The 14,178-nt window shown below is 47.3% G+C and overlaps 1 protein-coding gene across 3 annotated transcripts; it reads right to left on the reverse strand.

The window, feature by feature from the left end:
- Nucleotides 1-127: 127 nt before the first annotated feature.
- Nucleotides 128-12,532, reverse strand: RFC5 (replication factor C subunit 5). 3 transcript variants are annotated; one of them, XM_083417486.1, is made up of 11 exons: nucleotides 12,401-12,532; nucleotides 11,044-11,108; nucleotides 10,117-10,253; nucleotides 8,646-8,725; nucleotides 7,426-7,499; nucleotides 6,662-6,821; nucleotides 5,647-5,728; nucleotides 4,077-4,206; nucleotides 3,206-3,283; nucleotides 2,003-2,057; nucleotides 128-1,069 (listed from the first exon to the last, which is right to left on the reverse strand). In XM_083417486.1, the coding sequence occupies exons 1-11, from the start codon at nucleotides 12,469-12,471 to the stop codon at nucleotides 973-975; spliced, it is 1,029 nt and encodes a 342-aa protein (XP_083273612.1). In that variant the 5' UTR covers nucleotides 12,472-12,532; the 3' UTR covers nucleotides 128-972. The 3 variants fall into 3 exon arrangements, with proteins under 3 accessions (XP_083273612.1, XP_083273614.1, XP_083273613.1); XM_083417488.1 differs by having other exon boundaries at nucleotides 10,117-10,248; nucleotides 12,401-12,443; XM_083417487.1 differs by lacking the exon at nucleotides 12,401-12,532 and adding an exon at nucleotides 11,792-12,318.
- Nucleotides 12,533-14,178: the final 1,646 nt, after the last annotated feature.

A 14,178-nucleotide genomic window follows, 5' to 3' on the forward strand; every position in this document is an offset into this window, starting at 1 on the left:
AGCATGTCTGCTATTTGCAATTCACACAACTAGCAGCATGTTTGGCCTTGCATCGCCAGGCAGAAAAACTAGGTGAGGTTACTTATCACCCTGGATGTAGAACTGTATTGAACCAAGACACTTTGGCTAGGTGCTAATAAAATTGGGCTTTATTACAATACACACACACAAAAACCCACTATTGCATTTCAATAGGAGGAAGGCAACACTTCAAGAATCTCCTTTCAAGAGATGCTTTCAAACAACTTAGGGGAACCTGTGGCCCTCTATATGGTACTGGACCCTGATTTCCCTTATTTCTGATTGTTTGCTGGGGCTGACGGCAGTTAAGTGGTCTGGAAGCATCCAGGGAGCTACTGGCTCCTGGCACAGGCAGGTGTTTTCCTTTTTCCCACACTCTGGAAGCCAAGGGTGCTCACCCTCTGTTCCTGCATGGCACCTTGCTGCACCCATCTAGACCTGGAGACCTGTCCTCCTCTGCCCCAAAGCACATTTCTGTTTTATGCACCGTGGCAGGTGGGTGAGGCTACCCACCTGTCAATCACTTGATGTCGTTGTGACATCCTATGATTGACTGGTGGGGTGGTCCTGCCTACTTGGCGAAAGTTTTCACTGGAAACCAGCTGCTAAAAGGGGGGTGGGAGAAGGTGGGAGTCAGCCTTGCTCCAGGGAAGAAGAAACTGAAGCTCACTTCAAGCTCCTGACTGCTCCTTTGTAGCCGCTTGGGTGCCTGTCTCACATTTGATGGAGGGTGGGCATGGCTTCAAGGAATGGTGTTGCAAGGCCAAATCTGTCCTGCAGGGTAGGGGTTCCCCACCCCTGCCTTAAGGCGACCCTAAATTCTGAGGGAGCTAAGTAAAGAGCTGCCAAAACGCCGATGCACAGCCAAACAGGAGTTCTGTCTTTTGGAACTGCAGAAGTGGAAGCCGTAGACCGGACAGCAGACGAGAAGCTGGAGAGAAAGGGGCTTTTCTAAGCCTCTGCTGTGATCAGGTCTCTGGTGACCTGGAAGGCACCAACAAGGGCCCCCAGCTGAATCTTCTCGCTTGTCCCTGCAGCCAGGCGGTGCCTGAAAAGGAGAGAATGGAGAGTAAGTCTTCCTACTGGTCAGTTGAATTTTCAAAGCGGCAGACAGGTGTACATGAAAATAGTGGGATGCTAAAGCAGCTTTAAGGAGAAGCCTGTTAATGGAAGCTCACCCAGGACTGTGCCAATTCGCACCCCATATGAGTCTTCCACCCAGCAGACCAGGCAATCTTGGCTTTCATTACAGTGAGGAAGCGAGCATGCAAGGTTCTAGCCCTCATGGGGCAGAGAAATTATTTAACAAATGCAACTTTATCCCTGTCTTCCAGAAATATATACCCCTTCAGTTTACAACTGGAAAACAGTTAATTGGTGCTTTAAGTTTAAGTGAGCTATGCCTAAGGTAAAGGTAAAGGTACCCCTGCCTGTACGGGCCAGTCTTGACAGACTCTAGGGTTGTGCGCTCATCTCTAGAGGCCGGGAGGCAGCACTGTCCGCAGACACTTCCGGGTCACGTGGCCAGCGTGACGAAGCTGCTCTGGCGAACCGGCACCAGAGCCGCACACGGAAACGCCGTTTACCTTCCCGCTATAAAGCAGTACCTACTTATCTACTTGCACTTAAGGGTGCTTTCGAACTGCTAGGTGGGCAGGAGCTGGGACCGAACGACGGGAGCTCAGCCCGCCGCGGGGATTCGAACCGCCGACCATGCGATCGGCAAGTCCTAGGCGCTGAGGTTTTACCCACAGCGCCACCCGCTTCCCTATGCCTATTTTACCCTAAAACACTTTATTAAAAAGAAAGAAAGGAACAGAGAAGAAAGAAGAAAGGAACGGAGTTCTGGGCTTGGGGAAAATGAGTTTAGGGCTTTGAACACTAAGGGGAATGTATGCAATATTCTGGGTCACTGCTCAAGAGCAGCTATCCCCACTCCCGCCTGCCAGAGACAACGGTTTTATGGTCCAGTGACACTCACTCAACATCTGCCATCTTGATCAGCAACTGGATTCGTACAGATGATGGGAAGTCAACTGTAGAGCAAAAGAAAAGGCCATCACTGACATTTTCCAAAAGGCAACAATCCCCGTTATTCCACAACAATGGTCATGGAAGACATGCTTGTCGATTACAACCTTGCAAAGAAGCTTGCAAAAGTCACTAGCCTGCAAAGTTGTTCTCTAGCCTGCTGAGAGCCGGCAGCAGATGGCCCTATTTCCGTGCTGGACTTGGAAGAATGGTGGCAGGGGTCTCCCCCCTCTAGGTGGCCTCTTGTTTTCTATGCTGGGTGTTCAGGTCCTCATCCACCATCCCATTCACTTGCCTGCAAACTATTCTTTGTCACCTATAGCTACTAGGATAGTGGTTAAACACAAGGCTGATTTATTGGTGATCATAATTTAAATCTCGCACAGGAGAATGCAGTCCTGTGAATATGGCTTTCAACGCTCATTTGTTTGATTTCTTTCTCACTTTTTATATACCACTTTTTTCTCCAAGGAGCTCAAGGTGGTGTACATGTGTCTTCTCCACTCCTTATTTTACCCTCACAACAGCCCTGGGAGGTAGGCTGGGCTGAGAGGCAGTAACTGGCACAAGGTCACTCAGTGGGCTTCAATGCCTCAGTGGAGATTCGAACCCTGATCTCCCAGCTCCTAGTCAAACACACTAACCCAGAGCTTTCCCAACTTTTCATGTTGGTGACACGCTTTTTAGACATGTATCATTTCATGACACAGTAATTCAGTTTTACTAGTAAACCAGAGGTTAAACCAACCCCTTTCCAGCCCTGGGAGAAGTGTAGGGAGTGTTCACACAACACACTGCAGCCGACACACTTAATGTGTTGCGACACAGTTTGGAAAACTCTGTGAGCTTTGCACCACAAGGGCTCCAAGTTCTCATTTAGGGCCACTTTGCTGGGAAAAGGTGCTACCTGCTTAAGGTCCCTCTCTGCCAAATGCAGGACCTGCACACACGTGCAGACACACCGTCACAGGCAGAGATGTCCCCCTTTTATCATGATCTACAGTAGCAATAACACAACAGAGCTACTGGGCATGCTCAGCCGTCATGATTTCAGAACTCTGAACCACTCAGCTTTCTTGGATCAGCCTCTCTGATCTGTGTCAGAACACAGAGAAAGCCTCCAACCCCCAAGCGGTTTTTTTCTTTTTTTTACCTCGGTGGACAAACAAGTGGATTTCTGTCAGGATGTCCTGAAGAGCTAAACCCTTCAACGTTTTCAGCTCCATGATATCTGGGCAGAGTGTCAAGGTGAGGTACTGTCAGGGTAGGAGTCATCAACAAAGCAGTAGCTCACCTGAAGCAGGTGAAGTTAACCCTTTATTCAAGGAAACAACACAGATCAGGTCTAGAGGTCTCAGCAACTCTTTCTAGGTCTTCCACCGATGAAGCATTTGTGAGCATTGAAGGTCCTTGCTTTCCCAGTGTCCACTAGGACTCCTCCTCTCCAGGGTCTTTCCCATGGTCTCGGGCAGCGTCTGCGCACAACCAACTTCTGCTCTGCCTGTTTCATTTCTCAGAGTTCTTTGAGACCAGAGGGGAGACGAGCTGCTTGCAGCAGGAGGGGGAGGCCCCATGGCTTCTTCAGCAACCTGTCTCCACGCCACCCTACACCTCAGAGTCTGAACTGCTCTCTGCCTCAGCTTCTCCCTGTTCACTAAACCCTGTTGCCTCTTCAGCTTCTAACATCTCCTCCTCCCAGTCTGCTGCTGCTTCTCCCTCTGATCTCTCATCATCTCAATCCCCTGGCCCTCAGCCTTCTTCCCTAGGGGGTTCCCCGGCTGCTGTCTCTCACCACTCCTCTGCATCCTGCAAGTCCACGACGGGTACATTCTATAGAACGGATGCAATTCCCTACCTGAATCCCTGCTTACTGAATTGGAGTGCCCCCCCCCCAAGGGGGGACCAGTGCAGCTGGAGAAGGAAACGGCAGACAAACACAACAGCCGACATCAGGAATATAGGGCACCATTTATGCCCAGTGCTTTGCAGGTGGATTTCCGCTTGGCATGGGGTTCAAAGGATACTGCGGTAGGCGGTGGTGAAATCTTGGTTCAGCATCCAATCGAGGATGTTGGCAATGTCAGACTTGAGCGGCTGCCCCGTGCAGGTGTAGACGGTCTCCTCGGTCACCTTTCCAAAGGCCATGGATGTGCTCTGGCAGGGAAAGAGAAGAGAAACCGTTGTGCAGCAAAGGAACAAAGGCATTGACACCAGCAACCAAAGCTGATTCAGCCTCTGCTTTAAGACCAGGGCAGGGGAAGCTGTGGCCCTCCAGAGGCTTCTGCACTCCAATTCCTGCCATTCCTGAACACTGACGGCTAAGGAGAAACTGCTGGATCAGTCCAATGGCCCATCTAGTACAGCATCCTGTTCTCATGGTGGCTAACAGGATTCGAACACAAGAGGCCGCTGCCCTCCTGGGGCTTCCAGCAACTGGTGTCGAAAATCATTTACTACCTCCAACTATGGAGGTGTGTTTGCCACACACTCCTAGTTAGGTGGGCTAGTGAATCTGTGTCAATACAAAAAGCTGTTAAGAACTAGGAGGAATCTGGCAACTCCAGTTGAGAGGGAGGGAGAGAAGGAGGGAGCGAGATGCTACTTGGGAGGGTGGGGGAGAGGCACCAACTGGGTGCTGCATCCAAGGGGTGAAGGAGGAAGCAGGCGGCTGCAGATGAAGTCATGGCTCTAAAAAGAAACAATGAGCCTCTACTACAGGCTGCTGCAAAACAGAAGAAGCTGCTGCAAAGATGCAGGGGGGTTGCAGGGCAGGCACTGAGCTGCAAACCCTCAGGCCCATTTTCACCTTTCGCTGACTCCTCTTCACATACTGTCACAGGGCAGTGTGTATTTTGAATTCAGAGAGCCATATGCTATATTTCCAGAGAGAATACAATGCATTTGCTGTTGTGCATGGAGACACACACACACACACACACACACACACGAACGGGACTGCCGGTTTCAGAAGCTACCTTATACTGAGAAAAATCACTGGTCTATCTAGTTCATTTTTGTCTACACTGATTGGCAGTGGTTCTCCATGGTTTCAGAAAGGACCTTCTCCCAGCCCAAGCTGGAGATGCTTAAAGCGGATGACCCGCTACTGAGCTATGGCCGTCCCCATAAAGGAATACAAATAAACCAAAGTTTCTAGTCCTCATGGTTCCAAATAAAGGGTTGAATTAAGTAGGAAAATAGAAAACTCTTTTAACATTGCTCCATTGAGCTCAGTATCATCTCCATTGACTGTCAGCCAGTCTGCAGGGTTTTCAGACATGGAGTCTTTCCCAATCTAAACCTGGAGGCCACACACTGAACATGGGAACTTTTGCATGGAAAGCAGGTGCTCTACCAGTAAGCGAAGGCCCTCCACCTCCAAATTCCATTGCTGGGGACAAACAATAGGAGGGGGACGCACAGCCCAGCCGTTGTCTTCACACCCTGCTTTGGCTTTCCCAGAAGCAACTGTCTGGCCGCTGGGTGAAAACACACCAGGAGTTGGCAAACCTTTGGCTCAATCCAGCAGAACTTGTTCTTGTGAGAGCAGGGCATTGATCTGATGGCTGGCTGTTTACAGAAAGCCATACGTACCTGTAAGATGTTCAGAGACCTGCGCATATCGCCATTGGAAAGTGTCACCAGGGCTTTCATCCCATCATCGCTTACATCAACTCTGAAAGACAAAAAAAGGACAGAATAAATCAGGGGGAAGGGAACCTTTTCCAGCCTGGGGGCCACAATGCAACCTTCTGAGGGCCACATGCTGGTGGTGGGCAGGGTCAAAGACAAAGGCAGAAGGAGCAAGCAATGTAGTGGGGGAGCTGAAAAAAATGCCAAGGTATTTCACTTCTGGCAACCAAGGCACCCCTTCATATTCAGATAGTAGATGAGTCTAAAAATCACGGGACAGAAATTTTCACTGCCCTCTAGTGGCTATTACTCATTTACCATAAGTAATGTATTCAGCGTTAACTCCTAGGAGGCTTAGCTAAGAGGCTTAGTTTGGTCACAATCGACTATACATCTCTAGAGTTAATGCTAAATACATTACTTCTGGTAAATGAGCCACCATGGCAGCTAGAGGGGTCATGAAAATTTGTGTCCCAGGCTTTTTAGACTCATCTACCCATGTACTATCTGAAACCAAAGTGGCACATTGGTTGCCAGATGTACTTTTCTCCCAGCCCACTAATGTGAATTCTACCTTTGTACAGAAGGCTAATTTCTACAAACACACCATCTGGGCAAGCAAGGGGCATTATCAAGAGTTCAAGGACACATTCCAGACAGGCAAAAACTCTCAAGGAGGGTGTGGAGCAGGGCTGGGGAGGGGCATGGCTGCAGAGGCAGGTATGGTCAGCAGGGTGTGTGTGGAGTCTCAAGGGTCAGAGAAGGAAAGGGCTTTCTGGTCCCCTCCAACCTTGCAGTTCCTCAAAACTCAATCAATACACAGGAGATATAGGAGCTGTAATCAAGTCCTCTAGGGCTGATGTTCCCAACGCTAGATCGACAGTTCCAACATTTGCACAAATCGGAGGAAGATGGCTGCCAGGCGCAGTCAAAGGTGAAGAGCCACGATGCCCCCGAGCTGTGCTTTTTTACTCACCCCTCCTCCTCGATGACATGCTGCAGCCGAGGAACCATGAGCTCAGGAGTCAGGGGCCCAAAGCGGAATCTGGTGCACCTGGACTGCAGGGCTGGGATGATCTTGGAGAGGTAGTTGCAGATTAGGCAAAACCTGGTGTTCTCGGTGAACTTCTCTATCACTGGAGAGGTGGTGCAAAGGATTGGGAAGAGAGATGAGCCCACATGAGGCTGAAGTAGGGACAGAGGCCTACTGAATGCAGTTAAGGATGAGAACATAGGAAGCTGCCTTACACCACAGTCAGACCACTGGTCCATCTAGCTCAGTACCGTCTACACGGACTGGCAGTGGCTCTCCAGGGTTCGAGATGGGATGTTTCCAGACGTACCTGGAGATGCCATTTGGGACTGAACCTGGGACCTTCTGCATGCAAAAGATGCTCTACCCCTGCACTGCAGCCCTTTCCCTTTGCTGCTTAGTTGCGATTCCCATCGTTCTTGACTGCTGGTCGTGGCAACTGGGGCAGACAGGAGGTGGCATACAAGTTCTGGAGGGCTGCAGGTTTCTCATCCCTGCCCTGCAGACGGCTTGTTTGCATGTTACACTGAACACAGGTGCTCCACATTTAGGAGAACCCTACACTGACTGGCAGAGGCTCTTCAGGGGGCCAAACAGGAGCCTCTCTCAGTGCAACGTGGAGATGCTGCAGATACAGCCTTAGGAACTGCTACCCTCGTGAGCTTGCTGTACCTGCAACACTATTACTCCCCCCAGCACAAACTTACCACGCCTGAGGGCATTCTGGGCATCCTGTGTCATGGCATCTGCTTCATCCAGAATCACCAGCTTAAAGCCTTTCCTAGCAGGAGGGAAGATGACTGACGTTTGACACAGAACTTCAAGCAAACCACAAAGACACAGATGCAACCCACCCACCCATCTTCAAGAAACAAAGGCGGAGTCGAGCCTGGCAAAGAGGTTTTTCTACGGATACACCTCAGCTTTCAAGCAACTTCTTTTGAACAGTCCTGGCTAAACCTTCAGCAGGCGACTGGGACAATTACTCCGGCAAGGTTAAGTTAAAAAACACTGCACAGGGTATGCAAAATGTTGCCTTTCAGAATCCTTCTGTAACAGACCTGGAGACCAAAGACTCAGGTTGGGGTGTAAGACAGGAGGGGCCAACATGGCGCTTCACAGATCTTCGTGGACTACAAATCCCATCATCCCTGGCCACGGACCAAGATGACTGAGACTGATGGGTGTTGTAGTCCAGCAAGCTCTGCAGAGCAAATTGGCTGCCCTGGCCTTGAAGATTAGCCCAGGAGTAGCCAATCTGGTTCCCTCCATTTGTTGCTTAACTCCAGTTCCCATCAGCCCCAGTCAGCATAGCTAATGCTCAAGGATGACCAGACTGGAAACATCTGGAGGGCACCACGTTAGCGACCACTGGATTAGCTTATTTGAGTCTTTTCAGGGCAAGGAATGGGTTTTTCTACTTTGCTGTTATAACTGAAAGATGAACTAAAGCCCTTTTAAGAAGTATTCTCTGTATTGGGTTATTCAACCATGTTTCAACGTTCTTTGTAAAAGTTCACATTAATGTTATTTCTATCAACTGTGCAAGTAATTTTGAGTTTTTCACTTGCGCGGTATTAGGGAGGGAGGGGCTTATTATGAAGCCTGGTCTGCCCCAGTTTTAAGATGGGACAGGGCTAAGCTTTTGAATGGAAAGTCCTTAAAAACCAGTCTGGAAGCACCCAGTTAAAAGCATTACTTGCAAAGTGGTCTGAGTTATGTTTTTCGGTTCAATTCCACCAGGAAGCAACAGAACGCCAACCCACGTCACTCTCAGGGGCACCTATTCTATGTTCAATCGAGGCGCATGGTGGCAAGGAGCCCTATGTGCTGTGGGTGGATCAACCACACTATTTCAAAAAAATATTTTTTCCAGGGGGCGGGGAGAGAACTTTCAGGAGGGGCTTGGAGGGTCCTGGGCACTTACTTAAAGATGCTCCTTGTGCTGGCAAAGTTCAGGATAGGCCCTCGGACAATGTCAATTCCCCTGTCGTCTGAAGCATTGAGCTGAAAAGCGAGGAAAGTGGGATTTAACAAACTAGAAGTAAGGATACAGGGAGGAGGCGGGCAGGAGGAGGCTGCTTTATTGTCATATCAAAACGATTAAATAGATGTGAGCACCATATAGACACCATTGAAACCGTCTGCTAAACAGCAGGGCTCTTGTCCAATTAACGAGATCTTTGTGGATTTAAAATCATATGAGCGTTAGTCAACTGGTTTGTAGGCCAGAAAAAACCAACAGTGGTTCTAAAGCAAAACAACAACAACCCAACATTTGTTTTCAGATGATGCAGGTGTGTAGCAATTCTCTCATGGAGGGTGGGTGGCATTTCTGTTTTTGCATTTTAGTTCAGGGTATCCCAATGTGGTCTGTACTGACCTCCTCACCCCCCAACCCAGGATTAATGGGAAGGTGTAGGGGGGTGAATAAAGACCGGGGGCGGCAGCATGTCAGAAAGGGCCTGGGGACAGAGAGGAGTTTGAAGGTACAGTGTGAGAAATATAATTAGGAGCTATGAGTCTCAGAAATAAAGGGCATGTCCCTCCCTTGCCACCAAGAAACTTCCATATCTAATAATTCCACAATTCAATAGTATTCTCAGAACATGCTGTTTTATTGTTTTTCCTCCTCCTTTTTCGCATTTTGTGATTCTTAGTAATGATGACTGATGGTTAATAAATGTTTATAATATATATAGATATGTATTTCTTGACTTTATTGCATTTACATTCCTAAGAATTTTGGCTGGGGTCAATGACAACTTTATAAGCTCATCAAAGGGTCAATGAACTCAGAAGTTTGGGAAACCCGGTTTTAGTTGAGGAAAGCGCTACCGTATTTTTCGCTCTATAAGACGCACCAGACCATAAGACGCACCTAGTTTTTGGAAGAGGAAAACAAGAAAAAAAAATTCTGAATCTGTGATCCCGCTAGCTGTCCTGGCTTATGGGATAGCCGCGTGCAGCCTTTCCTGGGCAAGGGTAGCTTAAGTTATTCCACCACCTCTCCCGTGTAGGTTTCTCATTATAAACTCTGAGTTTTCATCCCATTTTCTATGACGGAAATGTCAGCAGCATACCTTACAGCAGTGCTTTTTTTCTGGGGGTACTCATACCCCTGAACATTTTGTGAATCTAGGTTTGGCTTCATTGAGGGGCAGTATTTCAATATAAGTAGGAAAATGAGAGTACCCCTAAACATTTTTTAAAAGAAAATAGCACTGCCTTACAGGCTTGTTGGAAGATGAGCAACAAAGAAAAGTATTGTCACTCCTGAGTGGTGGGATAGGGCAGGCTAACAAAATATAAATCGTGCAGTGATTTCTTCACTTCCTCTGCACAGAGAAAGGGCACAAGAGTCTAGAGAAGATGATGAGCTCTTTCGGTTACCTTACCTCGAGGACCATTGAGCTAAACGCTTTGTCTTTGTAAAGCTGTTTAGCACAGGCCAAAATGGTGGAAGTCTTGCCAGTCCCCGGAGGTCCATAGAGAAGGAGATGAGGCAGTCGATCTTCACTGATGAACTTCTGAACTGGTAGGAGAGGTGAAAGGACATTTCTGATGCTCAAGGTAACAATTTAAGAATTTAATTTTTACAAGTTGATAGGCATGACACAAAAGGCAAAAGGGACGGGAAGCGAAGAAATAAGCAGGTTCCAACCTTTAAATCAAGTTAAAATTACCAAACAACCAGGTGGTGAAAGGCCAAACAGCTGTTGGTCCAAGTCACTCCACTCTTCCTCGTTTTGGCTGCGAGAGCAAAAGCTTCTGCTTGTTTTATTTTATTAATGGAGCTTGTTGCAATCTAAACTGTGGTTGTACTTTAACTGCAGCTTGTTTGAAATAACCGAAGTTCAAACCATGTGTTATCAAGCTGACTTGTTCAAACAAAACATCTTTGAGATTAATCAAATATGATTAATCTGAAATGGGTAAGTCTGATCTCTTGGTGGCCATGCCAAAGGATGGGAGGCTTGCACAGGCTCATTCCTGTCACAATAAACTGTGGTTTGTTGTGATGTCCAAAGGCAACAACTGCATTTGTCAACGCACTGCAAATAAGGAAAGCAGATATTACATGCTTTTTCACAGCTCATGACCCTTCACCTATGCCATATAGTCCTCTTCCTTTCTTGTCATCACAATTGTTGTTATCACAAAGTGTATCACAAGCTAAACAGCCCTTCCTTCCTTTGTTACCTTTTGAGACAGCTTGACTTGGGGAGGCTCACTATCAGGAAAACCTGCTTTAAAAATAAACTATGTGTTTCCCAAAGGCTTTGAGATGATATATAAAAGCACTGGAAATATTTGATACTTACTGGTACTCAGAATGTCCTGATGAGAAATCAGATCACTCAGCGTCTGAGGTCGGTATTTTTCTACCCTGCCAGTAAAAGACAGAATGCAAATGAAATCCTGTCTACATGTGGTGTAGGCTTGATCTATACATACAGGAGAACATGAGAAGGGATTTGCTGGATCAGACCAAAGGCCTATCTAGTTCAGCATCCTGTTCTCACACAGTGGCCAGGTAAAGGTGCCCGTGGGAAGCCCCCAAGGGCAACAACTCTCCCCACAACTAGCGATTCCCAGCAAATGGAATTCAGGGGTATACTGCCTCTAACAGTGGCCTTGCCAGAATGAAGGGGCCACAGAGTGATAGAATCCAGGACTGCTCAACTTCAGATTTCAAGTTAAGTTTGGAGGTGAGGGTTGTCTATGTTGAGTGGGTGGGGATAGACATCTTATAAGACGCACACACACAAAACAGACATGGGAAACCTGTGGGCTTCCAGGTGTGGCTGGACTCTCATCAGTCCCAGGCAGCATGGACAATCGTCAGGAATGATGGGAGCTCTAGTCCAACCACACCTAGAGGGCCAAACGTACCCCATACCTGACGACGAGAATTGCCTAAGAGCTCAAAGGCTGCCTTGCTTGCTTACCACTTTCTACTCACCCCAGCAGAGAATGGCCCTGCACAGACCTCCCAAACAAGAATCCCCACCCCGGACGCTTACTGCCATGCCATAATGGGCCATTTTATCCCTTGAGACTGGCACTTGCCCCCTCATTCTTTGGCACCGCACATATGTCTTTACTACCTTTCAACAGAAGATCCCAAGTGTGGGACCAAAACGAATCCTACAATATATGACTGCAGTTATTATGTATTTGCACAACACAGGAATACACTTTATTGTTATTAATGTTATTATTATGACTACCACCACCAGGAAGCGGGGCTGGTGGAAAGAGAGCACCGTGCATAGCTGTCAACTTTTCCCTTTTCTTGCGAGGAATCCTATTCGGAATAAGGCAATTTCCCTTAAAAAAAGGGAAACGTTGACAGCTATGGCACCGTGCTCAATGTTTCCCTGAGCTCCGCGGATGAAGATGCAGCGGAACGAATGAAGAGAACAGCAAGGCGAGCGAGGAGAACACTCTGCACATGCTCTGGGACACTCTCGGCATGATTTACACAGAACACCCCCAAGGGGAAAATCCTGGCTTGGGAAACAGGTTCCAGAGCGGAGTTCCGGCGCAGAATATAAGCCCCCTGCCCTCCGAAAAAAGAAACAGGGGGAGGGGGGGAACTAATGGCCCCCATCACGCAGCCTCCTAGCAACAGCAGCACATTCCCCGCCAACCCTCCATCGATTGATTTCGCTATACCAGGGCAAGTTCGCGTTCCTCCCGGCCACCGTCCTCCCCGCAGGCGCCGCCGCCGCCGCCGCGCGCTCCATGCCGAACCTTCGCGCCGCTTCACTTCGCCGGCGCCAAAGCGGCCCAACCTCGCCTCTCGCGAGATGTGTAATTTAAAACAAACAGCAGTAGCAGCAGCAGCACGCGAGACTTCCGCGCCGAGGCATCTGCGGCTACGGCTGCCAGGCCGCCTCCCTCCCTCCTTGTTGCTAAGGCGCCTCTGCTGCTTCTGGTAACTAAGGGGCGGGGCCTTGCTGCAACCTCGCGGGGAGAGAGAGATCAGGCGCCTCCCAGCGAAAACTCCTCTCCCATCTCTGTGGCTCTTCTGAGGCTGCTTCACGGATGGGCACCTTGCCCATCCCCACCCCCTCCCCGCGATTCACACGCGCACGTGTCACCCCCCCCCCCCAAGCATTTATAATTCCTGGTTAATACATCTGCTTTATGTTCAGTTTTTGTGTGTTTGGCACCATTAAGAGTGGAGGCAGCTATATTTATTTTGAAAAACCTGGCGAGCTAGCAAAAAACGACAACCCACTCTTCTAAACATCATCTCTTGCTTCGTTTTGTTTTTGTGTGTTTGGCACAATGAATATAGTTAAGAACATTTTATTGTTAATTATTATTATTGTTTTTTAAATGGTGGAGGTGGGGAGTAGCTACCACAAATGCTGTGAAAAGTCATCTGCTTTGTTCTGGTTTTGTGCTTCGCGGCGAATTTAATGGTAAATAATTTATCCCGAGAGCTGGGTCTTTGGGAATCGTGCTTTAATTTTCCCTTCCCTTTTCCTATTACTGAAGATTAATAACACCCAGCCACACGCCAATATTTGTTTGTTTTAACATATAGGGACCTTAATTTTGTTCAGGAATATGTTTTGTTTGGTGCTTAATTGTTGTTATAACACTTAAGACCTGGCCTTTGGGATAATGTTTTAATTCTATCCCCCCTGCCCCCAGTTACTCAACATTGATAAAACACACACACACCAATGATTTCCCCCCTTTAATATAGGAACATCACCTTTATTTAATAACATAAAAGGTGCTATCTTTTAATCATCCCGTTTTACCTATTTTCACCCCATTTCTCTCTCCCCCCCCCCATGTAAAGAAACCACTACAAATGCTATTAACATTACCCGATTTGTTTTGATTTTGCTTTTTGACGATAGAACGATAAATATATCTCTTAAGATCTGGGCTTTGGAACAATGCTTTAACCCATTACTCAAGAATAATAAAACACATACCCAATCATTATTTTTTAAATATATGAATGTTACTTTCGTTTTAGAGTACAACAGTGCTTCCAGGCAACTTGTTTATCTGATTTTTCATCCTTTTACCTATTTTATCTCATTCATCCTTTTTTATTGTTTAAAGGTACTATTAAAATGATCTGCTATTTTCTGTTTTTCTGTCACACAACTTAATGGTAAACATATCTCTTAGGTCTGGATTTTGGAAGAATGCTTTAATTTTTGCCTTCTCAATACTCAAGATTAAATTGTAAAGCATATACAGTACATACCCCAATTATTTTTTACAATATAGAAAAGTTACTTTTATTTCAGGATGTAAGGGGGCTTCCTGGTGACTTGGTTACTAAGTATTCTTTGTGATTTTTTTGAAGTTAGATTAGATGGCACTGGCTAATTAGTGAGCCTTCATTCTGATTTGTTTGTGGGGAGGTTATATGATGTTTCCCTTATCGCAAAAAGTTTTATCTTTAGAAGAGAGGATTT

The sequence above is a fragment of the Podarcis tiliguerta genome (genome assembly GCF_965153285.1).
Source record: "Podarcis tiliguerta genome assembly, chromosome: 16".
NCBI lineage: Eukaryota > Metazoa > Chordata > Lepidosauria > Squamata > Lacertidae > Podarcis > Podarcis tiliguerta.

Coding starts and splice junctions, on each gene's coding strand:
- RFC5 (XM_083417486.1), bottom strand. CDS start 12,471: ATGGAGCGCGCGGCGGCGGCGGCGGCGCCTGCGGGGAGGACGGTGGCC. Junction 11,109..12,400: donor AGGAACGCGAACTTGCCCTG/GTATAGCGAAAT, acceptor TTTTACTGGCAG/GGTAGAAAAATACCGACCTC. Junction 4,207..5,646: donor GGTCTCTGAACATCTTACAG/GTACGTATGGCT, acceptor TTTCCCTGCCAG/AGCACATCCATGGCCTTTGG.